The 19,522-nt window shown below is 39.8% G+C and overlaps 1 protein-coding gene across 2 annotated transcripts in view; it reads left to right on the top strand.

Moving 5' to 3' along the window:
- The window catches only part of nkain4 (sodium/potassium transporting ATPase interacting 4), a 50,865-nt gene that overhangs the window by 19,726 nt on the left and 11,617 nt on the right, over positions 1 to 19,522 (top strand). For both annotated transcript variants that reach the window (XM_077513446.1, XM_077513445.1), the window contains exons 3-5: positions 1,579 to 1,659; positions 6,868 to 7,068; positions 16,231 to 16,291. In XM_077513446.1, coding sequence (XP_077369572.1) covers positions 1,579 to 1,659; positions 6,868 to 7,068; positions 16,231 to 16,291 — 343 coding nt within the window. The remainder of the gene's footprint in view (positions 1 to 1,578; positions 1,660 to 6,867; positions 7,069 to 16,230; positions 16,292 to 19,522) is intronic.

Here is a 19,522-nt window from a genome sequence, read left to right as displayed (position 1 = left end):
GACAGTTATATCGATAATTGTGCTTTTAGACTCAACAGCTCTACACAAATAATATAACAATACACATTCTCTATCTGTGAAAAATGACTAATATTACAGTATACATTTTGTTGTGTATATGACTAATATTATACTGCCTCCTGGTGGCCAAGGGAGTCACACCAGAAGGAGCCACACAATGAATTGAATGACAGCATTAAAACATGATACACAAATGGTTTCATTCTTTACCTTTTGCTGAATTGTGTGATGACTGTTTTTATAAGTGCAATATTATGGAGTAGTTATTGACTTGAGACGTGATTGTTTTGAGATACCAGTATTGTCATAGAATGAATTAAATTCATTCATGTGGACAAAATTTTGGTATCCAACTGTTAATAAAAGAAAACTGCACAATGATCAGTGAAATCACTTGAAACATACAAAATTAAGAATAGTAGATGAAAACTTGACGCAGGTGTCTTCAAACTCAATAGTCAGTCTGCTCATTTAAAGGGTGAGAAATAGTCAATGTGGTTTTTGGTGAAGTGTGTGCCACAGAAAGCGAAGGAGAGTTGTTTTAGGAGATTAGATTAAAAAAATTATACACAAGCTCGTTAAAGGTAAATGCTATAGCGCATGTCGAGATGCTTCAATGTAAAGGTCTGGTTTTCCTTTATTTGTGTGTCTATTGTGCACATGCGAACTGTCGCTATGTATTTTCCCCTAGCAAATGTCCTCTTCAGTGCATTGTGCGACACCGTTCAATCATTGTAACTAGTGGTAATGAGGTCAAATTCATTAATTAAAGTGGGCCGTTGGTGGTGGGGGGTCTCATCACAATTCTGGACAGTGAAGGTCACTTTTGGTATTTAAATCATGACCGTAATAATCATAGCAAGTAAATATTCAAAGACGCGTTCTTTTGATAACTCGGTTAAATTTCTGTGTCGACATTCAACAGCTTCTACAAATACGGACTCGATTGTCATGTTTAAAAAAAAAAAAAACAATTATCCTTAAATTAATTCCCTTAAAAATGTTCCTTCTTAATCATACAAAAGGATTCAGATGAATATTGGTTTACATATGCAACCTACTGAGCGATGACTGGAACTGTTTTATCAGCAATTCTGCGAAAGGTGCAGTATACGCAGGATGAAAAAAAGAGGAAGTTGTTTGACGTAGAACAGTGAGGACATTTTCATGATTCAACACGTACGGTATGTTTTCACCAAAGCGCTGTTTATCTGGCTACATTTCCTCTGACACATGAATGACACCACTCAGCATGAGTCAGAAGATTTGTTGAGATCGTGAAATGCTCTTGTTGCTCGAGGGTTCAGAGATGCTCCAACATCCACACAACAGTTCGCTCAAAATGAACACAAATGTCCCAATGATTACTTGATGTGCCAACATTCAGGCTTTTATGTTTAATATCAAAGCAGCACTTTTGTGGCACACGTAACTTTTTTTTTTTTTTTTGTCACAATTAAAGAGAGTGACATAAATATGCTTCATGTTTTGTTTATGTCTGTAAAGATTTAGGCTGTGTATTACCGCATGTAACATTTGTGTTTTTTATTCCTTCAGTACGCAGTTTGGGCAGCTGTGTGGGTGACCTGGAATGTCTTCATCATCTGCCTTTACCTGGATGTAGGCACCTTGTCCAAGGTGAGGCTCACTTGACAAACACTCAGTCCAGCCACAACATTAGGACCACTTGCACAATATTAACTCTGAAATTAAGAATCTATTCAGCATCATATTGAGAGTTTTTCCTGATATTTTAATACCTTTGTTTTTCTTGTGTAATTTAAAAAATACACCAAAGTAATAAACATGTTGCAGGCAGCCATAGATCCGCCGCAATCAGTCTCAAAGCTGTCACAGTCTTAACTTGTCACATCTGTAATTGCAAATTTACAAATTTTCCTTTTTGGTTAATACCTGCAGAGAGCAACCGTTCCTGTTGCCAATCTAATGAAAGGTCTTAACTTTATTAATAAATATTTATATATAAATAGCCCCATTTGAAAAGCTGGATTGTTCCAGCTCATCATCACAGCATGGCTTTTTTTTTTCTGACTGATCCATTTGGAGTTGGTGTTGATACCTACAGAGGATGTAAAAAGTCTACACCACAGGTCTCAAACTCCAGTCCTCGAGGGCCGCAGTCCTGCATGTTTTAGAGGTTTCTCTCCTCAAACACAGCTGATTCATCAGCAAGCTCTGCAGGAACCTGATAATGATCCTCATTTTATGATTCAACTGTGTTTGAGGAGAGAAACCACTAAAACATGCAGGACTACGGCCCTCGAGGACTGGATTTTGAGACCTGCGGTCTACGCAACCCTGTTTAATTGCTCAATTTTTTGAAAAATGACATTTAAAAACTTTTTCGACCATCTTCCATTACTCAATTGAAAAAAAACAAAAAACATCTTTTTGAGATGGAAGTAGAATTAAACAACTGAAATAGTGTGGTTGCAGACGTGTGTATTATGTGGGAATGCGGCTGTGTTTAGAATTAGCCAATTACATAATTCAAACACGTTAAATAGGAGTCAGCACACACCTGCCACCCTTAGTGCCTCTAATTAAAGGGATACTTGACTCATTGAGCCATTTTCAGCAGTAAGAAGTTAATATTTTGTCCAGAATGAATTTGATAACTTCATTATTTTTTCATGTAGAATTAATAATACCTTTAAAAACTATTTTTCTACTTGTTGTCGCCTGAAGATGACATCACCTGTGCTGAGGAAATGGGTAACACCCAATCATGGCTTAGTTTGGTGACCAAACCCAGAAAACAGGTGAGCCATGATTGGTTGTTACCTACTTCCTCAACCCAGGTGATGTCATCTTCAGTCAACAGGAAGTGGAAAAATTACTTTTTAAAGGTATTAATTGTATAAAAAAAAAATAACGTAGTTATCAAATTCATTCTAAACAAAAACTTTTTACTGCTGAAAATGGCTTAATAATAATAATAATAATAATAATAATAATAATTTTTAAAAAAAGAAAAAAAATCAAATATATCCCTTTAATCCCCTATAAATTTATATTAGATTTTCCTGACTTTTTTTTTGCTTCCTAGCAGAGGCCTTTTTTTTTTATATATATTTATTTATTTATTTTTTGATGATGTGCTGTGTTTACACCAAACATACCTTTTGGAACCATGGTCCACATTTTCCCCACGTTTGTATGTTGTTTGGGAGATGTTGTTATGGTGATGAAACTCAGCCAAACAAAAGGACCAAACACAGCCACATACGTACATCCCATTCACAAGAGGGTGTGCACACTTGTGCAACCACATTCTTTCAGCCATTTATTGTTACTTTCTTTCTCAGGAAAAAAAAAAATAATAATAAATTGATTTCAAGCCTAGCTTTTGAACATGGTTGTGTAAACGTTTTATATCCACTATATATAACCAGCCACCCATGTCCTCTACGTCTTTCCACCTATTGTTTCCTTAACTATTGCCCTTCCCCAATTTTGTTCCTCTGCTCTCAAGAAACAAAACCCACCCCTCCACCCTCACCCCTTCCTCACATTGATCTGTCTTTTGCCCCATTGGCTGCCTGACCATTGAGAATAATTAATGCAGCCAATCTCACACCTTCTCAGACATCCAAAATGAATTTCACAAGCACCTTCTCAAGCTCTGCTACCACGGTTGTTGTGTGGGAGACTTAGCTCTGTCGTGTTGGTCTTTTCTGTCACATCACTCCGCTTTTGATTGTGTGTTTATGTGTGCACTATAATGGAGCTTGTAGGGGCCAGCTGCTCAGGGCTGAGGCTCGGCATTAACCCAACAGATGGAGCCAGCCCGGGCTCCCAGCCCTGCATATGGTGGCCAGGAGGAGAATTGGCTAATGGAGCGTGGACACACAAACACTTGACACGCGCACACACTTGACACACAGCTTTCTTTTTGAAACCCCTGACGCATTTTATCATGAGACAGACTCGACTAATTCAGTCGGACCTGCCTTGCACAACCTTGACAGGACGCTTTGGGGGAGTGTGCGCGCGTGTGTATTGTATTAAGCAAGCCCGAGCCTTCAAGCAGGGGGGAGGTCACACGGCTCATGGTCCGTCACCTCCTATTGATCCCCTATCTTGTCCCCCGTGGTGCAAGACAGACTGACAGACGGGCCCCTGCTTCTCTAAACAAACACAGTCCTTCCTTGCTGCTTTTCTCATTTTTAGTCTCATGTTACAAGCCATACAAGGGAATTTACATATTAGTTCTCATACTAATGTGATGTAAAAATATAATAGATTGATTAGATCGTGTAATAGCCATAATGAGTCCTAATGTTTTCCCCAAACATAAGAATTGATTGTTAGTAATGCTTTCATCCGCGTCATCAGATTAATTATTAAATGAAGAGATTTTAAAGAAAAACAATCTGACTCATGAAAAACAAGAATTCAGCTAATATATTTTCTATTGAAAAGTTTTCACGATTGTGGGAACACTGAAAGCATCCCACATATGTTATTCAGATTTTTATTCTCCTCACTTTTTTGCCAAAAAACTCCCACATAATACTTCCGATTTACACCGTTCAAATTTCAACTTCCTTCAAAGATTTACGCATTTCAGAGTATATATCATCTGATTCCACGTTAATTACAATACTCGCGCAATTTGATGTTAAAAAGCAGTCAAGAAAATGGATGGATGGATGGATGGATGGATTCCCCATTCATTTTCAAAGGGACAAACATTGAACTTTTTCTAAGTCCCACTTCCATACATACAACTGATCATCATTACCAGCTCTGTGATACTGCTAAGTTCTTTTTATTCATTTATCTTTCAACTTCAATTAAAACTTTGTAATTTTCACATAATTTATCTTTCAATTTGCTTCATAAGCCTTCAGCTATTGGCATTCAGCTTTCAGCATTCCCACACAATTTCTCCAGAAATTACACTTAGTCTAGTTTAACAAAGTGTTGTGAAGTTCTTCACGCAATCATTTACATGTCAGACAAAATTGGAAGCAACAAAATATAAGATGAAGGAATGAAAAACTGCTGTAAACAAAATTCTGAATCATTCTGAAATCAAACAAATTTAAAAGAAAACCTCTGTTTACTTGACTGTCATTTGAACTAAATTGAACTAAAATGAGCCGATGACTTGGGGGGGTGGGGGATAAAATAACAGAGCCAGTCACCCAATTTTCAACAAAGAACCTGGACACTCTGTGGAGGAAACTCATTTTGGCCACTTGTGTCCGTGATTTTCTTCTTTGAGTCACCCTCGTGTTCATAGGTGGGGATGGGAACAAACTCGGTGACGGGGGACTAACATTGAATCTCTGCGATGAGATTGATATGTGCCTTGGGGTGCTTGAGAAATAACAAATATAACATTGATAATATGTGGCCAAAAAAAGTAAATGCTCACTATGAGCTGCTAGATTGCTCCATCATCGTGCGTATCCTATACTCAGACTTCCGAGCACAATCAATGACTTCTGTCCGTCACTAGGGTTCTCATTGTCCTTCACTGACCTTAACGCCAAGAATGAGAAGAAATGGCGTCCTAAATATTTAAACCAGGCTCAACTAGGCAGTCGGTTTGCTGTTGAGGGTTGCTTGATAGGAACAAGTAGTGTACGTACGTATGGGTTGAGTTTAATGGGATGCTTCTCCAGGGCATGTGGCTCAGTTAATAATACATGTCTTGTCACGGTGGGGAACATGGGGAGGTTGGATTGCTCTAGCGGAGTATTGACTGCCGTGAGCGTCTGTACGTGAGGGATTAAATACCTGCTGATTAGACATCGGTAGGGCATTAAAGAGTCTCATTTCGAGATGGCTGACATTGAAACTGTGGACTGTGAAACTGACCTATTTGTTTATTTGGTGCATTTGTCCGTACTTCCATTGACTGGCCAACCTTTGTTTGATTCAGCCAGGTTGAGCGTGCGCTGAATCTAGTTGAAGTTACTGAGAGCTCTGTGGTTGTTTCTTTTCATTGATCTGGTCTCATTTTGGGGTAATGAGAGAAAACAGCAAATGTTACTAATGTCCGGTCTGTATAATTTTAGTTTGGTTGCTGTCATGGCATAAAGTCCCACTTCACAAAGATGCAATGTTAAATTAAATGCAACTTTTTTTTTCGTGGAGGCGCTTTTTCTTGTGCCTCATTATTTGATCTATTCCCCTTTTGTACGAAGCTATCCAAAGCCTTTTTGCTCATTTATGCTAGCTTGTAGGCTAGCAACTTACTTTCTTCTTTTTCTTTTTTTACTGCTGTATCATTTTACCAAAAATAAAACTGATTTCAGATTCTGATTCGTAAAATATTTTTTGTTTGTTTGGCTTTGTACCAAATATCCGGCGGCCAAGTGGTTGGGGACCGCGGATGTGGATGAGTGTTTGAAATGGTGAAAGGGAATGTGCTGATTTGACGTCAGCCACAACTCAATCATCTTTTGTCGGATAGCATTCAAAATCAATTGTGTGTCCTTTCTCTGAGAAATACAAGAAGCGCCTTTAATTCTCCCCCTAAGGCCTGGCAAACACAGTGATAATAGGACATTTTTAGTCCTCATGTTGCCCCTTCCCAACCAAGAACAACAAGCACTAGTTTATTTCAAGTTTTATGAAATTATGCTGTAAGATTATCTTGTGGTCTGAGGTGCATTAACACATTCATTGCCAGACCAGCAAAAAAAATGCATCATTTGACGTCTTTTTTTCCGTCAATGGCAGTGAATGAGTTAAGAGCGAAATTGTCCCGATATTAGAGTCCAACAATATTGGATATTAAACGTGTTCAAATATCTTTGCTTGTGGGAAAAGACGACAATTTCTGGTGGCATTCTTTTTCTTGTCCAGGACAGTGACCTGCTGACGTTTAACATCTCAGCCCATCACTCGTGGTGGAGCGAACACGGGCCAGGCTGTGTGAGGAGGGAGATGCCACAAGCCGAAGGGGTCCACACCACTGAAAGCCACTCCTACATCACCGTCATGGGCTGCCTCGTGGACTACCAGTACATCGAGGTCATGCACAGTGGAACGCAGATCCTGGCTGCTGTGAGTATCAGTCTGCACTTAGGACAGACGTGTCGTGTATACTATATCACCTCCAGTATCTGTATGATGATGGATAATGAATCAGGTGATACAAAACGGGTCTTCACGAGTACATTCGACTTTTTTTTTTTTTTTTTTTTTTTTTTTTAGGAATGTTGATTTTGGTGGAAAATATCCGTGCTATTATTTGTTCTCACAGGGCTTTATAGTTAGTTATATGTTGCTACCTATTGTTACTAGGAATCGTAATTGAAAACTGGTTCTTTTTGAGGACCAGTTTCCAGTGAATCGATTTCTAGAAAACGTTTGTTTGCCTGCCATGAAAATTTTGCTACTCAAAAAGAACCAACGGTTTGACTGGGGCTCAGCCGCAGGTGAAGCTGCTCATGATGGGAATGACAGAAGTGGAGAGAAGAAAAGAATCCAAAAGAAGTATTGCGAAGCAACTGTCACAGGGGTGGGGGTGGGGATGGTTGTGATGGTCTGAGACTCACCTGAATTTCTCTGGAGGCAGTGTTGAAAAAGTGGGGTTTTATAATGGTGTGGATGGTAGCCTATTTTGAAAAAAAAAAAAACCCAGTTCAAATATATTTCACAGAGCAGTGTTTGCTTTACATCTGAATTAGTTTTGAATGCAATTAAATGCAAAAGGAGCATTTAAATTATTCACAGATTTTTGTAGCCAAAATATTGGAAACTTACTCAGCCGGGGAAAAAATGTAAGCCTCTGCCACATTAAAAGAGAACTGATATCCTAGCAGGAAGGATGAAAGTTAGGAGCTCTCCTGTGTCTGTTCTCACTCTCAATGATTAAAATTGTTCTATCAGTTTGGCATAAAAACTTAAATATCTGGACCAACACAAGTGGAACTGGACAATTTCCTAATGCACTCAAATATCTTGTTTTTGTCTCTTGGCATACTTTGAGAAGTAAGTCACCTACTTTTCGTTTTTCGTAAGGACATTATGATGTGCATACTGGATACGCTGTCTGCTTTCCAAAGTGGAAGAGCAAACAAGAAAAGAGTATCATTCCTTCACCCAAATGACGCTTGATAATGAAATCGGAAACACTAAATTCTTATCAATCCCCTTATCTTTAGAACCTGAGAGGAACATAGTCAGGCAACTTGTGACGACCAATTTTGTCTGATCATTTGAGGAAGTTTGTACAAGCCCACAACTATTATAGATCACTGAAATGGATTGTGCAGGCTTGGCATGGCAACAAGAAGCTCGTGGAGAAATGGTTTTGAAGCTGCTGTGTGAATTAAAATTATCTGCATAATGCTGGTTTAAGCTCAAAGCAGGAACATTTGTCCGTTCTTATTCGGGGTTGAAGTGCAGAGCAGCCATCAAAGCAGAGCTCAAAGAAGGAATGAAAGCCAAAAGAGAGAATGTAAGGGCTTTTGTCTTGGCAAGGAGGCTTTTTTAATGTTTCCATGAAATATTTAGTCGGCGCTCCAAGGATGGTCGCTTGTGTCATTTAGGTGAAAAATGAATGTGCTGGCAAGTAATCACTGTCTGCTCAGGTTCACTGGGTTCCTCAAGATGCTAATGATGACAGACCATCCTTGAAGAGAAGCTGGTTTCACTCGGCACAGGCGGATGAGTGGTCATCTCTCAATTTTAGGGGAGCAGGTATGAGCCCCTCAGTCCAAAGTCTCCTGGGGTAAGCTCCAGCTCACCCACAAGCGCTATAGAAAATGGATGGCTGGACGGCAATTTTGCTGCACACCACTTTCAAATTCGTCATCATCTAAATGTCCGCGAATATATAGTTTGATTGAATGATTTTTTTGTCCCCCACCATCATCCCATGACTCATTTTCTTATTGGTGTCATCAGCGGCATACCTTTTTATTCTTCTTTCCGTCCGTTTCTGTTCCTTTGTGTCATATTCTTTGTTAAATAAAAGTTGTGGCGTCTAATAGACATTTTATGGAAAGGAGAGTTCATGACGGAACAAAAAGGAGGAAAAAGATATGAGACATCACTTTGTAGTGTTTATCTGCTGCCACTTTGACTTTAGGATGACGCTTCTCTTAAAACGGTTAACAAAGTGCATACAAACCCAAATTAATACACCACAGTAAATTTACAAATTATTCAGTGGCATCTATCACGGGATATTTCCAGCGAAAGCTGGTCATGCACATTGGTCACTAGAGGTGGGAATCTTGGGGCACCTCACGATTCGATTGCGATTACGATTCAGAGGCTACGATTCGATTATAAAACGATTATTGATTTCCCCCCAGGCAGCAGAAAAAAAACAATGCATTTTGGTGCTTTTAATGTTTCGTACATTAGTTACAAAAATAGTACAAAAGTCCTCTCAGGCCTAAATAAACTACTATTTCAGTATCAAGTTAACAGTTCAAAACAGTAAATAAAATACTCAAGTCCTCATTCTGTAACAACAGCTTTTAAGTATATTCAGTCTTCAACAGAATAAAACATAGCATTGAGCAAAAATATATTATTTTTATCCACTCAAAAGTGCACTGAGATATAAATGAAAGACAATGTGAACTACTACTTCAATACAAATGCCTAAAAAAAATAAAAAAAAGTGGTTTCCTGCTTTTTAAGTTGTGTAAAGATGAACATGTAAACATTAAAGTTTCTCAGAGGTACAAAAAAAAAAAACCCTCAAGTGCTTTTCTGCTTTTTAACTTGTGAAAACATGAACGTGTAAACATTAAAGGGATCGTTCGGCTTTTTTAACATGAATCTCAATTTGATCCTCACCTCCCGTGTGTGCGATCAGCACTGACTTCTTTCTGACAGCGTTCGGTGACACGCGTTCATGTTCGACGTTGGACGAGAGGAAAATAGTCCAGCAAGCTGGCTGGGGTCTCGGAAATAAAGCGTTTTTCTTCTAAAAAAAACTATTTGTTTTCAAAAGCGTGATACATTTCCACCACAATACTCTTTTCTGAATAAAGTCAGACGCCATTACCGCCAGCCACTACTTTTCTGTTCGTTCGTTCGTATCACTGCGCGGCGCCCTGTAGAACGCTAACCGACGCACTGCAGCCAGCTAGCTGATACTTCCGCCTGAAGTTGTTTGCCTTTTCGGAGCAGGTCTGATCTGACGAAGAGGTGGGTTGGTCAGCTCAGCCATGCTTGTTGTTGTTTTGAATGTCGAGGCGTGAGTTGTGGATGTGTACTCTCGGTCCGTCCCATTAAGCGTCCCGAAGACCGCGCGCGCTACTGCGTTTCAGTTCCGCGTACTTTCCGCTCCGGTCCACTTTTAGTTTCGGTTCCCTTGGCATATTTATATAATCGGAATTTGGACTTTTGTGAATCGTTCTCGATTGTTCCACGGCCGAATCGTGAATAATCTAAGAATCTGAAATTTTGCACACCTCTATTGGTCACGTCTGCTTCACTCCTTCGTTTTCCATTGCTTATTTCCTCTTTTTCCTCCTCACCCCACCCAACACATTATCAGTCCAGCCTGTCTTCCTGTCTCATTTTCCCACCCGGATGTCAAACCGTTTGACCTTCACGTCGTAAAAGGGCGGCACACTGAACTTTCTGCTAGCCGGTTTCACATGCTTTGTCCCTGTCGCCGTCACTTCTGCACTCGTGCAGTAGAGGCACATTCACACCACTCACCAGTCGGTGGTAGAATCGAACCTGGCTCCTGAGACCTCTGCTAGTGGGTACAGTCAGGTCCATCAATATTGGGACATGGACACAGTTGTCATCTATTTGCTCTAAACACTGCCCCCAATAGTTTTAAAATGAAATGAACAAGATGTGCGTTGACCGCTTTTATTTGAGGGAATTTACATCCAAATCAGGTGAATGGTATAGGAATTGGAACACTTTACCTCCCATTTTGAAGGGGCAAAGGAAACGGGACAAATGAATAATTTGCAAATCCTTTGCAGTTACACATCAACCACATCAGCAGACACTGAATTTCATCCCTTGTGATGCTCTGCCAGGCCTCGCCCTGAAACTGTTTTCAACTCCTGCTTGTTGTTGCTTGGGGCATTTTTCCTTCACTTTTGTCTTCAGCAAGTGAAAGTGTGTGCTCAATTGCATACAGGTCAGCGGAATTACTTGGCCATTGCGTAGCATTCTGATTCACAGTAAGCTTCAGGTTGTTGTCCATCTGCATCAGGGGTATTTAACCCTGGTCCTCGAGAGCCACCGTCTTGCCTGTATTAGATATCTCCCTCCTCCAACACGGGTGATTCAGATGATCAGCAAGCTCTGTAGAAACCTGATAGTGGTCCTCACCTGTGTTGGAGCAGGGAGACAGCTAAGGCTACGTTTACACTGCAGGTCTTAATGCTCAATTCCGAATTTTTGTGATATCCGATTTTTCTGAGTAAGCGTTCACATTACATATTGAATGCGACCTGCTGTCAATGCTGTGTGAACGTTATGTGTCTCCAAAGTGACCCACATGTGCAGAGGAAGATACGTCACTCACAACGCAGTGTTTGCGGAAGTAAATACGTATGGTCCAGCGTGTCAGGGCCACGGACATTTATAAGTCCGTCGTCAGGGATCATATTTAGTAAAAATGAGGCGAGCCTGTTCGAGCTCCTCATCTCATGGCGACTTTTTTTTTTTTTTTTCATCTCACGGAGACCTCTCTCTCTGATTTTATGAAACAGTATCACAAAATTGTTTTGTACTGAACCGGTATTGTCACATGAGTCCAGGAAGGGTGGTGCAGTCGTGAGCAGTTTGCCTGAGGAAAGGAGAAAGAGAAAAAGCCAAAAGCCTTGGGAAGTTGTGTCATCAGACTATTCCTAAATACACCACCGTCTGCCATTCTACCTCAAAGGCTTTCTTTGCTAAGAGCTTTAATTGTTAATCTGTTGTGTAGGGAAATGATTTCCCTCAGATTGCATTCATTCAAGCATTTGTTCTTTCGTTTGAGAGGAACGTTTGTATGAAGTCAACAAACTGCAGTTTATTCAATTTGAGTACTAAATTATTTGTTTTACCTTTGATTCATGTCCTGGTCAGAAAGGTCCCCTGTCCCTTTCGCCTTTCACCCACTTGGACCTCATCCGAATTCTTTGAATGGTGCAGCATGTGAAGACCAAGCCCTGTTTTGTTTGCTTGTGCTATCATTTGTGCAGTACAGCCTCTCGTGCCTGTGAGGTGTGTGTTTGGATATTAGCATATAGCGTGCAGTTATTAGATGCGAAAGATGCAAATGAGGCAACATGTGCATGTTTGTGTGTGTGTGTGTGGGTGTAGGTGTGTGTGTGTGTGTGTGTGGGGGGGGGGGGGGGGTGTCTGGACGGAGGAGGGGCTAGTAGAAAAGAACAGGTGGATGTGGTCTCTGCAGACTCATCGTGTTTTATCATTAAACTCTCAGCTCCGCACACACATCAACATCTCATTTTCGAGAGGGCAGCCTGTGTCTCGTTGTCAGGCAGGGAGGGGGCCTTGTGTAATTAACCTAGAAGACATCTGCACAACCCCCCCTCGCGCACGCTCTCTTTGGTCTCTTAACCTCTATTGCTCTGTTTTACCTTGGACTTCATTCTTGTTGCTGAGCCATAATCAATAGTGTGCTGTTTGCTTGTAGATTGACACAGATTCCCACCGTGTATATGTAATAATAATGTGTGCTTTTTCACTCACACACACACACACACACACAAAAAGTGTTTTTAGCAGCCATTTTGATTATTGTATTGCTGGTAGTTGATTGAATCCCCTGATCTCAAATTATATACAGTTCCATCCAAAGGTATCGGAACGGCAAGGGCAAGGTCAAGGCAAAGTCCTCATTTCAGCCATGCCCATAGAATCCAAAAATCTAAAATGGTGCTTAACAGTTTCACGCAATAGCTTCACAATTGTGTTCAGTTTTTGCACATTTTCTGCAATTATCTTACAACATGTGTTGATGTATTTGGGACTATCAACCTATAGTTAAAACACCAGCAAACAGATGCACAACCAAGTTAATTGCTTTATTTCAACATATAACCATATAAACAGAAAAGATAGGCATAAATCAAAAGAAATTAAGCAATCAATTTTTAAAACATCCTAAGAACTAATAATAATAATAATAATAATAATGTCCTTTTTCAATTTCATTACAGCACAATCAGTTGTTCTAACTTTTTCCACTATTTCTTCTGTTTACATTTGATTTTTATATGTATTAGTTTATTTTTGAACAAAGCAAGTGAAGCACACATTTTCAGTTCCATAATTATTCCATAAATGCACACCTCTGATGAAGACACATCTTTACTTGTGCACTCAGCCAGACTCATAATGGAACAGAAGCATTGACTTGTCTGACTATCTTTGTAGCTTAAATAAAGTAACGGTCATTATTTCTCCCCTCAATGATTCATTTATTATAGAGCCTTATGTTCGCCTGGTCAACGACGAAAACGTCTAGAGCCTTTTCTATGAGAAGAAATTGACGTGTGCCTTGTGGACACGTTTTTATGATTGAGTTTGCGCTGTGGAAATGTAACATGCCGTTCTGAGCGGGTCTATTCACCGACTGACCCTCATTAGCCTTTGCAGATACACTTTTTTTTTTTTTTTTTTACCTACCTCAGCAGCTGGCCATGTTCACACGCACACACTGAACTTTCTTTTCACCCTCATTAAGTACTATCGAGAGTTCATCCTTGCTAACATAGTAAATAGTGAATGAAGGTCCGCTGGATGACATTTCTTTAGATGTTTCACCAAATCCCTTACGTAACTTTTTTTCAGTTCTATCATTGTAAGTGCATGATGATGATGATTATAATGAAAGTTTGTGCATTAATCTCCACGAACCCTAAAAGCTATCTGTGATTGGGAAAATAAGAAACTGGTTGCAACTATTACCTGTTGCGGGTCATTTGCTTTCTCCGGATTAGATTGTGCAGATAACCTCACGTTTCTCTTCTCAAAATCATAAACATGGGGTTAGATTAGGTTGAGGTACTAAAGTGATGGACGACAACACTCGGATAAAAAAGCATTACAGTTATAGAAATGAGAAAAACACAATTTTCCTGTCAGGGTTTGGTGGTCACGGTGCACTCAAATCTTATTAAGCTCAATGTAAATCACTGCTTCTGTCACCATAAGAATTGTTGACCACAGCATAGTTAAGTGGCCACTGGGCAACCTATTTAGTGGTGAAAATGTCAAATGAGAATATTATACCATGACACTTTTTTTTGTGTGTTGATTTTATGGCACAGAAGGCAAGCTATGACCTTGATGTCAAACCCTCTTTGTGTTTGATGCCGACTTTTTCCACATTGTCACTGACCAGTGAAGACCCTACCTGTATGTTTAGTTTTTTCCCCTCTTCTTTCTTTCTTTACAAATCAACACTTTTCTTCTGTCCCCACATCATCTGTTATTTTTACACACTGTTGACCAATTTACACTAAGTATTGATAATAGTTTGAGAACAAAAATGTATTGTCTTTCTTGGACACTGAAAATGACATCACGTGTGCTCAGGGCTCAGGTAACGACCAATCTTGGCTCCGTTTGCAAACATCACATGACCAAACCCAGAAAACTGGTGAGGTGAGCCTTGATTGGTTGTTACCTGAGGTCTGAGCACCTCTGATTTATTCCGCAACAGCAAGTGGCAAAATGTGTTTTTAAAAGTATTAATTGTACATGAAAAATAATGAATTTATCACATTAATTCTAGACAAAATTGTAACTTCTTACTGCTGAAAATGGCTAAAAGAGTCAAGTATCGCTTTAATCTCTGCCTTTTCCGCACTATGTGGGAGGAATGCATGACTAAGACCTTTGAAAAGAGTTTGGGAAGATGATGTAACTACAACTGTAAAGTGTTCAATGACAGCGTTATAAATAAGCAGTTGAACATGATTTGGGCGTGTTGTATTGATGTTGGTATGCAGTAGTGTCTGATAGCAATATAAATTATAATACCCACGATATCAGGTAACTATGGCAAGATGTGAGGATTCCGCTCAACAGCGATAAGATAATTTGAAATGTTTATTTTATTTTTTCTCTTTTTTTTCAACACCTGCTAATTTCCATTCTCTCCTCTTTGGCACATTTCCCAACTTTTGTGCACTTCTCCTTGGTACTCTTCCAAGTGCCATACACTTTCCCCCTGTTCGGTGTTCCAGTGTGAAAGGAGTGCAACATGCCCGGCGCTGCTTTAATTGGCATGACAGAGGGCCAAATGATGGATGGAAGTCAGGGTGACGACGCGTCGTCTCGGTCTCCGTCTCTCACTGGGTCTGTTTCACGGGCAATGACAGCCATCTGCCACTTTGAGGGCTCTTCTCCATGCGCATACACAAAATTAATAGCTGTAGTCACTTGTGGGCTGTCTGGTATGTTTGCTTCTGCAAGCTCCTCCTGTCCAGTATGTGCACACTGGAAAACCCCCGCAACACATGCAAGACTTTCCTCATGCGTCAATATCTGTATGCGTCCATCCTGTCATCATTTCTAAGAAAAATTCCCACTCCGTTGTGTTGATCACCGTAAATTGAAAATGTTTACCTAAATAATACTTGGGGTATTATTATTATTATTTAATGGCATGAGATTTGCTGAGTAGAACATTGATTGTATCTTTTTTGCCAGACGCCCATTTGCTTGGCCACTTTAGAGTGCCTCATTGTCTGCCTTAAGTGCACAAAAGTCACACCGAGAAAGGCATAAAAGTGGGTGGGAAGAAGGTTGGTGGAGAAATAACCAATATATCGGTGTTGAATCAGCAGAACTTTGGCCCATTATGATTATTTGTATTCAATCATACGACTGACAAATCAGTCGGGCCGTATTCATTTTATATACTTGGCAATATTTTCAAATATGGCCAGATTTTTAACAACACTCTTTCTTCTTTGTGATGTGTCAAATTTCGAAGGCACTTGTGTTCACTTTACAGGTACATTAACCTTGTGAAGCAAAATGAAGAAAGCCAGGGTGAAATGATCACCCCATACGTTGATGAAGTGCATAATGACATAATCGTTTACACTCGACTCGTCTGTTGATTATGTATTGACCAGCAGAGACCAGACAAACCAGAGGTGTTTATAAGTGATCGTCACTGAGTAAACAATTGCTGCTTTTGCCATGCTTGCCGCGCGGGGTCTCAAGGTTCTGTTTTCTAACCTGGCTTGTCTACTTCTGTGTTCACAGCTTCTGGGATTTGTATACGCATGTTATGTTGTCAGCGCCATGACAGACGAGGAGGACAGCTGTGAGTATTCAGAACCATGAAACCCACTTTCCACTTTCCTTTCTCCCTCTTTTCCTGCTTTCTCTCTCCATAGTCACCCAGATGAGCCACGTTTTCATACCTCCTTTGGTCTGTTCTTAAAGTTTCATGCTCTTCTTCCTTGGTTGTGCTGTCATCTTGTGTTTCTGCCCCTCTGATGTACTCCCGTGCTCGCTCTCTCACTTGTGTGCCTTTTGTTTGTCAGTCGAGCTGTCGCTAACGTTGGTATTTTGGCTTTTTCAGGTCAGGTCCATAAATATTGCGTCTCATCTTTTGGGGTCTAAACGCCACCATGATGGATTTGAAATGTAGCAAACAAAATGTGCTTTTACTGCAGACTTTCAGTTTTAGTTTGAGGGTATTTACATCCAAATTAGGTGAAGAGTGTAGGGATTAACACTTCCACTTTTGAAGAGAGCAAAAGTAATGGGACAGTTGGCTTCTCAGCTTTTCCATGGCCTGGGCATTTTTTTTTAAGTCAAATAAGTGGAATGTTTTGAAATGGCTTCATTTCAACTGTATTATGGTGGTGTTATAGAGCCAAAAAGAGGACAATCGGGGTTTCCTCAGTTCAGTAAAACGCATTAAAAGTCATTGCATGGATTTTGCTAAAATTAAGGCCTGAAATTGTATTAAGAAGTATTAAACATGATGCCGAGAAGCATTACAAATATAAATACCATTGTTCTTCTTTATTTTACATGCAATATTGTGTAAAGTAGCCACTATGACACAATTTAGCAATAATAAATGTGATTAAAAATATATTTATGTTTGGGGACTGATGACTAGTTGTAATTTACAAAGAGCAAAATGGCCTGGAGTCCATAAGTTGCTTCATGTTCCAAATACCAATTGCTCTGATTTTGCAAAGAAAAATGAAGTGTTCCTGTCACCAACAATCCAACATGAAACATGAATGCCACCTAGTGGCACAGAATTACCTCAACACAAATCTCTCATTCGTTCACACTCCTTTTAACCGTAACTTAACTGTAGCTTTATAAATTAAATTACTGTGTCAGTGAACTAAATGAAACAATGATGATAGGCTCCAGCATCCCCTGAGACCCTTGTGAGGAATAAGTGGCCATGAAAATGGATGGATGGATGCTTTTATGTTAATTAACAAGAGTATGAAAAACTTAAAGTATATTTTATTGTATAGTCCGAACAGATATGCGCTATGAATTTACAAATTAATTGAGTTAACTTTGGAAATCATGCAATTAGTTAGGATAATTGTAATTGACTGACAACTGTAGTATATAAACTGTATGGATGTATTTGTGAATGTGTGCGTGTATGCAGTACGACGTGGGCATTAATTTTAAGTTCCATTTAAAAAATAATAAATACATAAATGGCAATAAATTAAATTAGATTTGATGACACCTGCAGAAACCCTGAGCAATGTTTAGATGTGATAATATTTATGAACCAGACTGAACCACCAAGTCAAATAAGACCATGTTTCTTTGAGGTAAATTCCAATGTTGCAGTACTGTGAATTGACCTTGATTGTCCCTGTGCAAGAAGCGGGTGAAGAAAAGGGTGTGGGGGAAAAAAAAAAAAAAAAAGCAGCAGGGCTGTTGAAATGAGTCACAAACAAGAGAAGACCGAGAAACCAGAAAGGGACACTTGTGATGAACGACACAGCTGCTGTGACCTGATAGGCAGTGGGTCAAAGGCCGCCTTTGGGGGTTAGCCAATCGGAGCAGGAAGAATTTGATCAAAGGGTCACCGGGAGTCATAAATATCTGATTAGCACTAAGTCAGGAATAATAGCTTTGTATTCCTTGTTCGTTTTAGCCATTGCTTTATGAAGGCTTTGGCTGAGTGGCTCCGTGAGGATTAGCTTAAAATTGTATAGAGTTTCTCAGGTGGGGGCTGTACTATATTTCTTGGAAGTTTTTTAAAAGAACTTTGGCCCCTGGCTGTAATAATGTCAGTCGCTTTTGTCAGACACCCAAAAAAATCCAATGTGTTTCTTAAACACACAACATAAGCTAATTGCATGTTGTGCTTGAAGTCGCTTGTAATTTGCATGTATGTTCGTGCGGAACAGCTCAAACATCTAAACTGTGTGGTCACATACCAGAGAGCCACTGGCTGTGAGCAGTTCACATTTTACCCAGCGGATCCCCCCACCATGCTTTGAACGGTACCATTTAAGAGCCACGCACTCCCTAATCAAGCCTGGAGGGCCGCGTCGTTCGTCTCAGCTGAAGTCCACTTGACCAAAACCCAAAGATGCTTTCTTCTCGCGTTTACGTGACGACTCTTTTGCTAAAAACAGAAATGTTCATCCTTCTCGCTACTTCCACTTTGTGTAAGCAGTACTTATGCATCGGGTCAGCAAAGCTTATGTTTGCCGCTGTATTTTATAATCGCAGTAGCCACAAAAAGTGACACGTTTTTTTTTTTTTTATCCTCAGTTGATTAATGGAGACTACACTCTGGATATAATTAACATGTAGTTGTTCTGTGATCCAGACTGAACTGCTATAAATTGCAGCTACATCATTTCCAACTGCAAGCCCTTTGTTATTATAATCAGCTCCGTGTCTGTGCGCGCACACGCACACTCTGCCTCTCACACGCATCAACCAGAAAGGTGCTCTCATTTTCCATTCTCATTTGATGTGTAGATTAAAGTGCCTTTCAACAGTGAAATCCTTTTTCTGCTTCAGCATTTCTCTTTCTCTTTACGTCTACTTTTTCTGTTCACTTTCATGTTTTTTGGGGTTTTTTTTTAATGCCTCCCTACCGGCAGTAGCTATGGAGACATTCTCTTTGTAGCATGTCTGCTCGTAGGTACTGCGCAGATTAAGCTTTTTTTTTTTTTTTTTTTTTCCTCATTGTTTCAAACTTTTACATGGATTCTTTGAGGTTGTGGCTGATTATAGATTTGGATATCAAAAGTAGAGATGGGCATAATAGTTAATTGATCAATCAACAAAGCTTGTGGGGAAAAAAAATGTTGCAATCATCTTCATACTCACACACACACTGATATGCAAGAGGCCAAGTCGTCACGATGGGTCAAATGCATCACTAACATGGCGTGCAGGCTTCAATACTAATAAAGTGGTGCCGTGAGATACGAGCTAAGTTCATTCCATGGCCACACTCATAAATTAAAACACTATGCCAAATCATCTTCTGCCATTGGAATGAATGAAACTGCCATTAACTCTTGGACTGCCAGGC

Source organism: Festucalex cinctus, chromosome 2 (genome assembly GCF_051991245.1).
Source record: "Festucalex cinctus isolate MCC-2025b chromosome 2, RoL_Fcin_1.0, whole genome shotgun sequence".
Classification (NCBI taxonomy): domain Eukaryota; kingdom Metazoa; phylum Chordata; class Actinopteri; order Syngnathiformes; family Syngnathidae; genus Festucalex; species Festucalex cinctus.
The sequence above is the reverse complement of the archived record's forward strand: the minus strand, read 5'-3'. Positions and strand labels throughout refer to the sequence as shown.